The sequence below is a fragment of the Propithecus coquereli genome, unplaced genomic scaffold, assembly GCF_000956105.1.
Source record: "Propithecus coquereli isolate 6110/MARCELLA unplaced genomic scaffold, Pcoq_1.0 Scaffold263, whole genome shotgun sequence".
NCBI classification, from domain to species: Eukaryota; Metazoa; Chordata; class Mammalia; order Primates; family Indriidae; genus Propithecus; species Propithecus coquereli.
Window position 1 is genome coordinate 1,485,802 of NW_012148208.1, and position 15,258 is coordinate 1,501,059.

Consider the following 15,258-nt stretch of genomic DNA (forward strand, 5'->3'; position numbering starts at 1 on the left):
AGATATGAGGCTTTTGGTATGTTCTTTTGAATGTTGTGTATGTATGTTGTGTGAGTGTGTGTGTGCTGCATCATTTTCAGTCTTTTCAATGTAAATTCCAAATGAATTATGGTCCAAGTCGAACAGGCAAAATGACTCCCCTTAAACTTTTGTTTAATTATATGCTCTTGAACAAAATAAAATTTTTAAGAGGAAAGTAATATCCTTTTCAAGTGTAAATTCTTAACCATTGGTATACAAATCCGCTTTTTTTCCTTTTGCTTATATTAAATAATAGATTAATACCTTGCCCTTAAGAAGCATTTAATTTAGAGTTTTTAGAGCATAAATATTTGCAAACAAATATTTGCAGATATGTTAACTGTATGCATGACAAATATAAAAAATAGAAGCAATAAAAATGTCAAAGTTTTGTGAGGGATGTTTATTTTCTAGGACTTTAGGGATAGTTGATTAGGACAAAGGTCCACATGTAGTAGGCATTCCCATAAGAACTCTATATTTTAGATGACCAAAAAGATGTAAACTTAGATTGGTAGGTAAATTTAGGTTGGTAGGTAAGGATAAAGAGAATGTGAATTAGATTGAATCTTTTGAAAACAGTCTGGTTCTAGCACAAAATTACCCCTACAGAATATTGGAAGAGCCTAATACATGTTGAATATTCTTACCACAGTCTTCAATTTATTGAAATGCTTTGAGAGTGTATTTAAGGACCAGAAATGACCTGCAATATATATTATTAAATGAAAAGAAAAAGCAAGGTAAAAAATAGAGTGTATAAGATGCTATCTTTTTCTCTGGTTTCTCTATGTTTGTATATGCACACAATATATCTGCAAGGATAGAAAAGAAAGTTAATAATAGCCCCAGGGGAAGAAAACAAGGGTATTGGATGAAAGAAATATTTTCATATGTATATCCTTTTGAAATTTCATAATTTATCTCTTTATGCATGTATTATCTATTTTTTAAAAATCTTTACAGATTCTGGGGACCTAGCTCTACTTAATCAGAATCTCTGGGATCTGGCTGAAGCACTCCTATTTTGCACTTACTGCCTTCTCTTAAGGGATGTTCACATGAGAATACAACTTTTATCTCCCCAGCTGGAGAAGCATGTGGTGGGGAAGGGGGATCTTATGCTTCTGTTCACAAAGATATTGCAGAAATATAACTGCCATTCTCCTATTACCTTACCTCATAGTTAGGAAGGGTTTTACAAATTAATTTCAATATAACAGGATTATGAAATCATTAAATATTTTCACTTTCAACATTGCTGGGCCTAATGTCAGCAAGTACAAACAATATAATAGTCTCATCAGCTTTTGTTTTTGCTTTTTGAAGGGCATAACAGTGGATTAGTAGTTAAACTCTGGATATCTGCAAGGCAAAGAGTAAAACCTAAAGCTAAGACTGCAGGCCTTGGGGATGTGTGGTTATCAGATACAGAAGTTGCATTACATTGCAGAGAGGTTCCCAATCTCTAGGGTGATAGATGTGGGGCAGCCCCATCATTCCCAATCTTCTCTTCCATCACTGTGTATCCAGCAAGGCACACTTGTTCAGGTTTTGCAGAGCATCCATGAAGATCTAGCATTCCACCATTTTCTTCTTTGGGACACAGTGCTGCAATTCAGACCCCTTCCAGCTTTGAGGCCAACCCATATTGCACACAGCTTGAGCACTGGGCTTCTATTGGCTCTGTTTGTGTCTCCCTTCACTTATAGCACATAAACATACCTCAAATGTTCTTCGAATGAATAAATTAATGAATTAATTCCTTTATGTAGTGCCCTGTTTTTTTATGTTCAATCCTTCTGCTAACAAACTGTTCTTCCCATCTTTTAATTTTATTCCTTCCTCTGAATGATCCCAACTGGAGAACAAGTTGTATAATATCAATTAACCAGCCATGTTTTGTTTATAATTAGCAAGATTTAGCATTGCATAGTCTGGTGAAAGTTTATCCCCTTGGGTTAGCGGCTCCAGGTGAGTTACTCCCGTTAATGTGTCTGCCTTAACATTCAATTATAAAGACAATCTTTCTTTGGAGTGCCATCACCTGTCATTTGGCAATTGTTAGGACATTCTTAAAATGCATTTTCTGCAGAACATGTACAATTAGAAGTACTATAAAATACAACTGCATGATACATTCTGTTATTTAGGAAAAACTGGGCTTTCCTAAATTAGGTTTCATTGTTGTAAATGACAAAAATTAACTTTGCCTTTAAGAAAGAAGTGTGTTGAAAACCTACCTGGCAGCTGACAGAATGAAAGGAAGGATGGAGAAACTGCCTTGGAAAAAAACTCCGGTCAAAGAGATTACCTTCAGCAGCCAGCATAGTGTGCTGCTTCATCCCTGAGTGGACACTGGACACCACTCACGAATCCCTCACCACCACCACCATGCCCCATTCCTTACCAACCCTCCAACTACCATAATGAATTCTAAACTTTCTCTGTTTCTCTGCTTCACTAGCTACAGATTCAGTGGACCTTGGGGAACATCTGATTGGCAGAGTTCATTGAAGGGATCTGAGAGAACAAGTACCTGGCATTTTTAGCTTCTTTGGCAGTAGGTGGAGCCCTACCTCTCACCAAAAGTCACATATTGGCCAGTGACTTAAACATGAAATGCAAATAGTGGACTGCCCCACACCCAAACACAACCCCTGATACATTCACTACACAGTGTTAGTGTCTTCTAGAAATAGGCTTAGTTTCGTGTCTCCCAAGCCTGACTGTTATACAGACTTTGGCTAAGAGCTTCCTGCTCATCACATGCACATAATTGGTTCAAAATAACACAATAGGTTAATGATCATTTACTTCAAGTTTCTGTGAAGCAAAGGTGAAGGGAAGGTCAAGTTTTTAGTACCTTCATTCAGCAGGCTGGGACCTGAGGCTCATGCTATCAATTACTTCTACTTCATTCTTTTTCTACTAAGACCTATATCAGATGACACCTTCTCCGTGAAGTCTTGCTTTATTTTCCTAGGCTAGGCCCATTTCTCCTTCCTCTGAATTCCAGTAATTTGTAAATGAATTTGCTTATTAATGTCTCATATTTTATTTTCTTTATCCTGATTCTTGCACCAGATTGTGAACTGTGTCAGAGCAAAGACTGTATTATTTAGGTAAAGTTAGGCATTTCCTATTCCTGGTTTCCTTATCACCTTGTATATTATGGCATTGTTTCCGTAGCAGACTTCCCACCAGACTGTAGGCTCCTTGGGGGTAGAGGTAGTTTTTTTGTCTTTGTCCATGGTACTGAAATTCCAAAGCCTCAATAGGGAGGGACCACGGGTTCATCTAAAGTGAACTTGACATATACAAGATGTGGATGGAATTCCCATTTATTTGGTAAAGTTATTACACTTTTGGAATGCCAATGAAAATCATGTGTGTGCTTTTCTGATTTGATAGTTAATGCTAACATACCATGTGAAAAAGAGTTAGCATTACCTCACTTACTCTTTAAAGATAGAAAAATTTAAAGGTTAAGTATAAGCACTAATGTGAGAATGTGTATCCCTCTCATCAATTATTGCTCTCCTGACAAAGATCTGCATAAGTGAGTGCTAAAACAATACCATGGTGTGCTTTTTCAAATTCATTTAAAATAATGATGGCAAATAAGACACTGTTGCAAAATACATTACTGTCTTTTAAGTTAGCATATGCCAGAGCTCAGACACTGGATTAGCAGTTAAAAGATACTTTAAAACTAGGTTTCCACACGTGCAGAGTATACCCTGCCTTGTCTCATAGTATGTTTGGTGAGAGTCAAATGAGGCACACTGCATGTGCAAGTGGTTTATATAAAGTAATGCACTTAAATATGAAGTTATTATATTTATTATACTAGTAGTTATAATATATTGGCATGTCTTACTAATATATTAATAATAATGTAGTTATTGCTACAGTTTGGATATTTGACCCTCCAAACATCATGTCGAACAGAGCAAATAGACAACCTGCAGAACAGGAGAAAATATTCGCAAACTATATATCTGATAAAGGCCTAATAATGAGAATCTACAAAGAGCACAAGCAAATCAGCAAGAAATAATCAAACAATCCCATTAAAAAGTGAGCAAAAGACATGAACAGAAGCTTCTCAAAAGAAGATAGACTAATGACCAATAAACATATGAAAAAATGCTCAACATCACTAATCAATAGGGAAATACAAATTAAAATCACAATGAGCTATTACCTTACCCCTATCAGAATGGCTTTTATTAAAAAGTCCAAAAATAATAGATGCTGGCGTGGATGCAGAAAGAAAGGAATGCTTATGTACTGTTGGTGGGAATGAAAATTAGTAAACTTTTATGGAAAACAGCATGGAGATTCCCCAAAGAACTAAAAGCAGACCTACCATTTGATCCAGTAATTCCACTGCTGGGTATTTACCCAAAGAAAAAGAAGTCATTTTATCACAAAGACACCTGTAGTCAAATGTTTATTGCGGCACAATTCACAATTGCAAAGATGTGGAATCAACCCCAGTGCCCATCAATTCATGAGTGGATTAACAAAATGTGGCATACATATACCATGGAATACTACTCAGCCATAAAGAAGGATGACTTAATGCCTTTTGAAACAATTTGGATGGAACTGGAGACCATTATCCTAAGTGAAGTATGTAAAGAATGCAAAAATAAACACCAGACATACTCAGTATTAAATTGGAATTAACTGATGAGCACACCTGTGCATAGAGGGAAGTAAAACTTAATGGAAATCAAGCAAGGAAGAGGAGGAGGAGGGAATGGGTGAAAACCTACCCAACGGGTAGGATGAATGTTATCTGGGTGACGGGCACACTTATAACCATGATTCAAGCATTATAAAAGTGATCCATGTAACCAAAAATATTTGTGCCCCTATAATTCTTTGAAATGTAAATAAAAAGAAAAACGAAATTTGATCCTCAGTGTTGGAAATGGGGCCTAGTGTGATGTGTTTGGGTCCTTGGGGCGGATCCCTCATGAATGGTTTAATGCCATCTTCGCTGCAATCGGTGAGTTCCCACTCTGTTAGTTCCCATGAGAGCTAGTTGTTAAAAAGAGTATGGCACATTCCTTCCCTCTCTCTTGCTTGCTCTCTCACCATGTGATCTCTGCACAGTCAGCTGCCCTTCACCTTCCACCATGAGTGGAAGTGGCCTGAAGCCCTCACCAGAAGCAGTCACTGACATCATGCTTCTTGTACAGCCTGCAGAACTGTGAGCCAAATAAACCTCTTTTCTTTATAAATTATCCAGCCTCAGGTATTCCTTTATACAAACACAAATGAACTAAGACAGTTATATACTAATTAGTGCAAAAAATTGTAATTTTTATTGTAACATTTATTAAATGGCAGTGTGGTTATCTATTAGAGCCTATTCCTAACTTCAACAATTTCATTCTACCAAAATGTTATAATAATTCAAACTATATATTTGAATTATCCTTTGCCATTTTGGGGGTACTTTAAAATAATTTATCTTTGATGCTGTCAACAAAAGAGAAGATGGAACAACATTCTATGCTTTATTTTTTCATGCACAGATTTCTAGGGCTCTACTTTTCTATACAGTTACATGATCATTTCTAAAGCTAGAGCTCATCTAGCTTTTGACTGGTACTTGGATAAGGAAGGAATTTTGATTCAACTTACGTCTACCCCAATTTCTTGAAAGTTCACAATAATGATGCATGATACCTGAGAGACATAAAGAACTGTCAGATCAGTTTTATTTCTAGTTCTTGCAAAATGCCCGATGATAGAAATCTATAGCAGTGGATCTTAACTTTTATGGTCCTAAAACTGATTTATACTTTTGAAATTTATTGAGGATCCCAATGAGATTTTATGTCTTTAGGTTATATCTATCATTATTTATTGAAATTTAAAAATATTTATAATTTTATTTAAAAATAACAAGAAAGTCATTACATTTTGATATAAATAATGCTTTTTAAAATAACCATATTTCACAAAACAAAAAATAGCAAAAAGAATGACATGGTTGTTTTACATTTCTGTAAATCTCTAATGTCTGGTTTAACAGAAGACAATGGAATTGTCTAATCTACCTCTGCTTTTGATCTGTTCCCATATGTCATTGAGGGTGAGGTAGATGAAGAAAATATGGCTTCACACAGACATATGTTTGGAAAACATTGCATCTTGCCACCCCCCAGAAAGGGTTTTGAGGACCTCCAGGAATCCATCAACCACACTTGGGGAATGGCTGGTGTCTTAGTCCATTTGCGTTGCTGTAAAGGAATGACTAAGGCTGGGTAATTTATAAAGGAAAGAGGTTTATTTAGTTCACCATTCTGCAGGCTGTACAAGATGCATGCATCTGCTGCTAGAGAGGAACTCAGGCTGATTCCACTCATGGCAGAAAAAGAAAGGGAGCCAGCAGTGCAGATCACATGGTGAGACAAGAAGCAGGAGAGAGTACAGGAAGCGCCAGGCTCTTTTCAATAACCAGTTCTCTTGGGAATTAAGACAGTGAGAACTCAGTCACTGCCATGAGAGTGGCACCAAGCCATTCATGAGGGATCTGCTGCTACAATCCAAAGACCTCCCAACAGGCCCCACCTCCAACATTGGGTATCAAATTTCAATATGAGACTTAGCAGGACCAAACAAACCATATCCAAACCATAGCAGCATGTCTACAGGGTAGGGGGTTTAATTACAGAAGCTTTGAAGTCACATGAAACTCCTACCTGGGTTGAAAGTTGTTTTACAGGTTTTGGTTGTATGCCCTTAGGCAATTTACTTAAACTATAAGCCACAGCTTCTGTCTCTGTAAAAAGAGTGTAATAATTCCAACCTCATAGGATTGTTATAAGGATTAAATAAGTGTAAAGTACTTAGCACAGGTACTGGCATATAACAATTATATAAAAAATAGTAGCTGGCTCTAAATCTATCACAGATAGTTTCCCATAGCACACCCCCTCAAAAACAGAAGGCCTGGAATAGCCATCCCAACTCACCTGACAGTAAAACCAATCTCAAAGGAGCGTTCTGAAATTGAAACTCATGGAATCTAATTTCAAAATGTGCTATTCTGTTTTCACTTACATGGAATGTATTCCCAGTCAGTATTCCCATATACTTACGGTGTTTAGAATAGGATACCCCAACCTGAAAGCTATGGTAGATTTGAACAAAACGATCCAAATAACCTTCACACAAAAAAATTTCATGTGCTGTTCTTGATGAAACAAGATATACTTTTACTTAGATACACTAAACATACTAAAAATGATTTCTAAAAGCTTTAAAATTAGGAAAGGAGCTTTTAAAATGAGTTTCCATTTTTGTTTATAAATTCATTTCAGTTACACTTACTGAGCACTAGTATTGTATACACATCCAGAATCCAACAATGGTAGCATTTCTGCCTACCACTTAAGTTTTTCCCCTTTCGTTTCTACTTGCCAATAGCATGGTTTGCCTAGAAATAAATTTCTGATTTTCCACATCTCTAGTATATATTTTTTAAAATTAATGACATTTACCCCTGAACTTTGTGTCTTTTCTAAGAGAGAATACAAATAATCACCAAGGGTTTGAAACTAAAGTAGCTGTCTGGGAATTACCAAACAAGTTTTTTTGAGCCAGGCATTGGGCGTCTGTGATGGTGCCCACCTGAAGTCCTAGCTATTCAGGAGCCCAAGGCAGGAGGATCACTTGAGCCCAGGAGTTCGAGGCAATAGTGAGCTATGATTATGTCACTGCACTCCAGCCTGGGTGACAAAATGAGACCCCCATCTCTTAAAAAAAAGTTCTCTTCCACATGAGCTGATATATTAAACTATTACAGAAATGTCGGTGGAATAGTCCCTTCTTAGACTGGGAGATTTTTTTACCTGACCTTACTTAACCCTGTTTCTTGTCTTATTTTCCTAGACTTGGAATATTCAATCCCAGCTGCCTAACTCTTCTTAGTGCTCATGTAATGGTTTTAACTTCTCCACTTACAGGTCACAAGGAAGTCCTAATAATAATAGTAGCAAGAAGTTGCTCATTTTTATAATGTACTTACTTTGTGCCTTAAAAGTGTGCTTGGCACTTCACATATATTAAATCATTTAGTCATCGAAATAACTATATACTATTATTTTCGTTTTATAAATGATGGACTGACACAGAGAAAATATGTCAGTGAGGGTCATGTCAGAAAAACAGAATAGTCTCCAATTCCTGGCCCTATTCTCTGTCTCTCCCAAAGCACAGGATGAAGTTGTTTTTTGAAGTTGCCTTATCTGCCCAAAGTCTGGGCCTGCCAAAGAAAAAAACAATTACCTCTGGTCCCTTCCCTGGGTTTTCATTAACTGAACTCATATTACAGAAAGAAAGACTGAAGTCTGTCAACACCCCGGACAGACTTTTGTCATGAGTCATTGTCTGCTCTGTGGGCCCAATAGACTTTGTTTCAGGCCACTGTATGTTCTCAAAGCCCATTGAATCCCCCTAAAAATCATTTGCTACCCCCCTAAAATCATCCACATTTACCTATATCCCTTTCCTATAAGAAGGGGATATATAATCAATCATCCGTACCCCATTGGGTTAGAGAAATAATCACTCTGTGATTTTCCCCGATGCACATTAATAAAAATTTGTATGCCTTTCCTCTTATTAATCTGACCTTTGTCAGTTGCTTTTCAGCTAAGCTTCAAAGGGAAGAGGGAAAGTTTTCTTTTCACCTCTGCAGTAGTTAAAACAAAGGATATTCAATTCAAAGAATTGGTTATACAGATAATGGAGAGCTAAAAAGCCAAACAAGGAAAGTGAGACAAACCAGAGTTTAGCAACAGCAAGAAGGCATTACCACCCTTAATTTGGATCGAAGAAGACAGGAGGTAAGATTTCTAGAGCTCAGGGACCTGCTTCACTGGGAGGGCCTGGAACAGGCCAGTCTGGTAAGAGGTGAAACCAACAAGGAAATACAGCCCAAAGAGATGCCACTCGGGGAGAGTGAAGAGAAAGGGAAATAGCCTGGCTTTTCCTTTCACTCACCTCCGATATCCCACCTTTACCTGTTATTGGCCAAATCTATTACAAAGCCATCTGACTTAAGAGCGTGGGACATGCAGGAATAGTCATCTGTGATCCAGAGCAGAACAATAGATGCTCAAGGAATACGTTTGATAACAAATAGAAAAGGACTATGCAGAAGGTTTAAATAACTGGCCAAAGATCACAGAGCTAGCAGTCTCTAGGTTTTTCTTCAGGGTTCATGTGCTCTGAATATTGGAGAGAATTCTTAAAAAATGACATTAGTCAATTTCTAACGTGATTTTCTCTGCCCATATATATAGTAGGATATCTTCAGGAAAATTTGTGCCTACCATTACAGAAGGAGAGACTTTGTCTTTTGAGTATAAATGGAAGAAAAGAAAGTGATGAGAAAGTGTCTGGGCTGGGTCCTCTAAGCCATCGTTAGCGTGACAGTGTGACTTTGGGCTTGTTCAAGGTAAATGAAAGCAAGTGATGTAGGCAAGACATATCCACTTTTGTGCTGACTCTCAGCCGATAAAATATATCTTTTTCTCCATGTAGATCTTGCTTTCTGTAATAAGTAGACCGTGCAAAACAGTAGTTCACATTAGACTAGATTCCTTTTTTAATTCACAAAACTATTTCCCCCTAAAACTATTCTAACTGGAAGTGTCAATATTGGCAGAAAATGTGTAAAGATACTGTGTTAGTCCGTTTTGCATTGCTACAAAGGAAATACCTGAGACTGGATAATTTGTAAAGAAAAGAGATTTATTTGGCTCACAGTTGTGCAGACTGTACAGGGAGCATCCCATCAGCATCTGCTCCTGGTGACAGCTTCAGGGAGCTTCCAATCAAAGCAGAAGTCATGTCACATGGCCAGAGAAGGAGCAAGAGAGAGAGTAGGAGGTGCCAACCTCTTTTAAACAACCAGCTGTGGTATGAATTAATAAAATAAGAACTCATTCATAATCAGGGGGAAGGCACCAAGACATTCATGAGGGATCTGCCCCCATGAACAAACACCTCCCATTCAGCCCCACTTCCAACACTGGGGATTAAATTTCAACATGATATTTGGAGGGGCCAAACATCCAAAACATATCAGGTACTATCCTTTAATATGTTAATACATCTCGTTCCAATCTAAGAGGTTATGGGATGGGGCCGGTAAAAGGATATTTGATGGCACAAAAGTATAAAGTATAAAATTAAGTGAAGTGGATGAATATGACTGTTAAGGTCTGAATTGTGTTTCCCTAAAATTCAAAAGTTGAAGTCCTAAACCCTAGTACCTCAGAATGTAACCAAATTTCAAGATAAAGTCTTTGAAGAGGTGATTAAGTTAAAATGACGCCATTTGGCTGGGGCTGTAATCCAGTATGACTTTTATCCTTAGAAGAAGATGAAGAGACACCATGGGCACACATGCACTGACCAGAAAGAGGGTGGCCGTCTGAAAGCCAAGGAGAAAGGCTGCAGGAGAAACCAACCCTGCTGGCACCTTGGTCTTGAACTTCCAGCCTCCAGAGCTGTGAAAAAATAAATTTCTGTTGTTGAAGGCACCCAGTCTGTGGTGTTGTTATGGCAACATGAACGAACTAGTACAACACCAAAGAAGCAACACCTGGAGCCCCTCAGAGTGTGAGGCACTATTGATGATTGGAGATATTAATACTAATAATGACATGCTTTATCATGTAGAAAATATGGCTGGGTTGCCAGGATCACAAAGCGATCTACTTGGAATGAGATTTTAGAGTTAGACACACACTGCAAAAGCATTAAAGAAACTTATTTTTTCGTCTTGATAGCCAACCTGTTTAATTCAATAAGCAGTTTATTGTGCATGTATTAGGCAGACAGTGCTCTTACAGGTTCTAATCTATGGTCCTACTGAATCGGATCATTGTGACATCATAGAAACCTCCTCTTTGATTGATTGCTTATTGTTTCTTTATTGGTGGAAATCAAATTATCCCAGGATATTGGCTGGGCACAGTGGCTCACCCCTATAATCCTAAGGCTTTGGAGGATTGCTTGAGGCCAGGAGTTCAAGACCAGCCTGAGCAAAAGCAAGACCTGGTCTTAACAAAAAATAGAAAAATTAGCCAGGCATGGTGGCCTGTGCCTATAGATCCAGCTACACAGGAGCCTGAGGCAGGAAAATCACTGGAGCCCAGGAGTTTGAGGTTGCAGTGAACTATGATGATGACACTGCATTTTAGCCTGGGTGACAAAGTGAGACCCTTGTCTCAAAAAAAAAAAAAAAAAGGCTATTTGAATGCACTTATTAATGTAGCATACAAACAAGACCTATCATGATGAGACCCTTGTCTCAAAAAAAAAAAAAAAAAAAAATCCAGGATATTAATACACCCACCGAAAGGAGAAAAATAATTCCGATCTTTATTGATGTAGATGTAAGCCTACTGTTTTCTCATGGAAATTGTTCAAATCTGTACCACAAATTGAACATTTCTGTGTTATTAACATTCTACCAATGTGCTTTGGCAACATTGTAAAGTTTTGTTGTCCTGAAATAGATTTCCAAACCCTTTCTAAACTAAGAGAAATTAATAATCAAGATAGAGGAATACCAACTTCCTGGGTTCACACATATAAAACACAATACTGAAAATTATTAGAAATATCATTTTGACCTGAAGTAGAAAAATAGATTTCGGGTTTGTCTTTGTCTGTTTTGTGCTGCTATAACAGTCTGAGACTGAGTAATTTATAATGAACAGAAATTTATTGGCTCACAGTTCTGGAGGCTGGGAAGTTGATCAAGGGCAAAGAGTGGAAAGGGGTGGGAAGGGCAAAAGGGAGCCAAATTCATCCTTTCATAAGGAACCTAGTCTTACCATAACTGTACTCTTGTGATATTAATAGTGGCATTAATTAATTCATGAGGGCAGAGCTCTCATAACCTAATCACCTCTCTTTAGGCCCCACCTCCCAACACTGTTACATTGGGGATTAAGTTTCTATCACATGCATTTTGGAGGATACATTCTAACCATAACAGAGTTAAAAATGAAATTTTTCATTTTATGTGAAAACTATCACTTTACATTTTTACCTGAGTGTCAACAATACAGAAAAATGCATCAGTGTAGAAATTATTAAATAATATACTGATGACATACAGTTTGAACAACCATGGATATTAAAGCTGACTCATAAACAGCAAATTGACATAGGGACAAATTTTCAAAATGAGTTAGGAAGTTCTGGCAATGGTTTTATGTATCAATTTATCTCAATTTCTCAAATTTCCATTCTCTAATTATTCATTCCAATTGTAAACTTTCTAAAAAGGAAAGCCTATAAGGAAACTTAAATTTTTCTTCTCAAGATTCTATAATACCACAATTTAAAATATTTTAAAAAATGTTGAATAAGTAAGAAACCATCAGAAGTAAACTGGAAATGAATAATCCAAGTGGGCAAATAAATATACCTACCCTATAAAGAGCCTTATTTGATGATTATCTAGTAAGCACCAGTATGGTGTTTTTTTTTGTTGTTGTTTTTTTTTTTGTGGAACTAAAAAATTTAACTAATAGGAATATTGTATTGTCAAATTCTTGAAATTGAACTCTGGTATCTGGCAATATATTTTTTTTAACCACAGTACTAGATTTTTATTTAAATTTAATTTTCTTAAATTCAAATGTATTAACCTGATTTTTTAAAAAAATCTATAATATGGAGAAACATGAAGTTGGTCTATAAAAAAGGAAAAGAAGAAACTTTGGTCTATAAATGAGGAAAATGGGCTCTAATATGCTTTCTTTGACAGGTCACAGTCCTTGCATATGTGTTCTCATAAAAAAATGCGTTAGATCAGAAGTGTGACGTTATTTCTAAAATAATCTTTGTTTTCAACCATTTCATGACTTTTCAAAGTCTTCTAAAAAAGAGGTAGGATATCAATTAAATTTGTAATTTGTCAAAATCAAATGAGCAAATAAATATGAAGATTCAAGGAAAAGATCACAAAAGGTGGTCGTAGACATCCGAGGTGCGGATCAAAGACGGCTGTAAAGTGAACAGAACTGTTACAAAACCTTAAAAGCTATTATGATCCATGGTTAGTAAATGAAACCAGATAATATTTCAATTATCATTTACCAGGCTTGCTTTCCTTGTCATTGGATTTGGGTGGTTATTGTATTTGTGACAATATGCATTGATAATTTCTTCCCTCCTACCTATGCACCTTCAGCTCCATCCCCACCTCCACTGAACTTTCGCACCTAGGTATTGCTTTCTCAATGTTAGCTTTTCCTTATAATTCCATATATAGTCAAGTATTCCATACATGGAATAGTTAATTAATTTGGCAACTGGGATATTAGAATTATGTATCATCTAGGCAGTGATATTTTTGTAGTGTTTGCTGTGTAGACTGTATTTCATTTATATTAAATCTTCGGAAAATAAACCTTATTTCACCAGAGCCTAGCAGTGACTGGCACAGATTCGAATGAATAAAGTAGATGCAAGATGTCAATGTTCATTTATGTAATGATTAGTTAAGCAGGAAAGTAGATCCCAGAATAAGGACTTCTGATAGCCTTTTGCTTATTTGACTTTTCCCTTCGGGCAAGTTTATTGCTTGTGAAATTCCTAGAAAGGCGAGGGGAGGGAACGAGTGACACAGAAAGGAGCGGGAGTTCGGGATCCTGGGTAGTTTTTGGACGTTACAGGCATGTTGGGAAATGTTTGTTTTGGAGGCTTTGGGCAAGCCGAGGATAGGACACGTCCTGGTCGCAGGGAGGAGCGCTGCCCTCTGGCCTCTGCTCAAGCTTTGCAGAGTCTAGGGCAGGCGTCGGTGCAACCTGCCGCAGGGGCGGCTCCCCGGCCCAGCCCGCGGGCTCGCTCTCAACCCGCAGGGGAGCGCCCGGCCAGCGCCGGGTGGGCGGGACTGGCCGGAGGGGCGGGGCTACGCGTCGGCCCAACCCCGCCCCACCGCACCGCGGGTCACAATGTAGGGTTAGGGCGGCGGGAGGGCGGGGCTCTGCGGGGGAGGAGCCGCCGGGAGGGGGCGGTGACGACGGTTGGGGGCGGGGAGGGGAGGAGGAGTCGGGGAGGGAGGAGGACAGCGCCATTCCGGCCGGCCGCTCCCTGGTCCCCTCTCTCCCTTCCCCGCAGTGGCCCGCGAGCCGCCTGGGAAAGAGCGCGCGGACGCGTGACGCTGCCCGACTTGCTCGCGCCCTCCCGCGCCCCGGCGTCCGCCGCCCGCTCATGGCCCGGGCCGCCGCGGACAAGCCTCTCTGAGGCGGGCCGCGAGGAAACGTGGGGCCGCCCTGGCCCTCGCAGCCCGCGCTTCGCCGCCTGCCCACGGTGCCCGCGCACGCCGGCCGCCATCGCCTTCGCGCCTGGCTGGCGGGGGCGCTGTCCTCCCCTGCCGTCCGTGCCGCTCCCTGGAGCTCGGCGGAGCGCGGCAGCCAGTGCCGGCTGAGGCGCGAGGAGCCGGACGCCGCCGCCGCCGCCGCCGTCGCCGCGGGGGCCATGACCGTGGAGCAGAATGTGCTGCAGCAGAGCGCGGCGCAGAAGGTGAGGCGCGCCGCGAGCCGTCCCGGCCCTGCTCCTTCCGACGTGCTGTCCCCTCCCGCCGCCGCTCAGGCCTCGGCTGCCCCGGGCTTCCTCCTCCGCCACCCTTCGTTCCTGCTGCTCGCGGTGGGGGCGTCGCGCCCAGTGCCAGGCTGTGTGTGGGAAGAGGGGTGTAGTTTGAGGGTTTGAACCCACTTCCTTCTGCCGATTGTTTTCTGGTAGCAGGCGGTGCCAGGTATTGAGAGCGACCCTCACATTCCTACAGTGCTTCTTAATTAAACTTTATTCTCCCTCCTTTAAAAAAAAGGAGTCAGTTGTCATCCCTTCTGAACAGTTTGTATTTGGAAGGTAGTATTCCAGACCTGCTTTTTTGCAAAAAAACGTTTCCACCAAATTTGAATTATCTGCCTTGCGAGATTTGTGCACTGGCCAGGTGGACTCTATTTAGAAGTAGATCGTTTGGTTGGTTTCTTTTCCTTTTTCCATTTCTTTCTTTCTTTTTATTTCTGTGAATATAGAAACCGTCCGTGAGAAAGGAAACCTTTCTGGCCGTGTTATTCCAGGAATCTTTTGTCCCCTAAGTTTGACCTTGTTCCATCGTTCACCCTTTACACTTGGATCAGTTATACATTCAAATGATCACTCACTAAAGCAAAA

The 15,258-nt window shown here is 39.6% G+C and overlaps 1 protein-coding gene across 1 annotated transcript in view; it reads left to right on the forward strand.

Annotated features, from left to right (window-relative positions):
- Positions 1-14,395: 14,395 nt before the first annotated feature.
- The window catches only part of USP25 (ubiquitin specific peptidase 25), a 173,247-nt gene continuing 172,384 nt past the window's right edge, over positions 14,396-15,258 (forward strand). Inside the window, exon 1 of the mRNA XM_012647362.1 lies at positions 14,396-14,604. Coding sequence (XP_012502816.1) covers positions 14,560-14,604 — 45 coding nt within the window. The 5' untranslated portion in view covers positions 14,396-14,559. The remainder of the gene's footprint in view (positions 14,605-15,258) is intronic.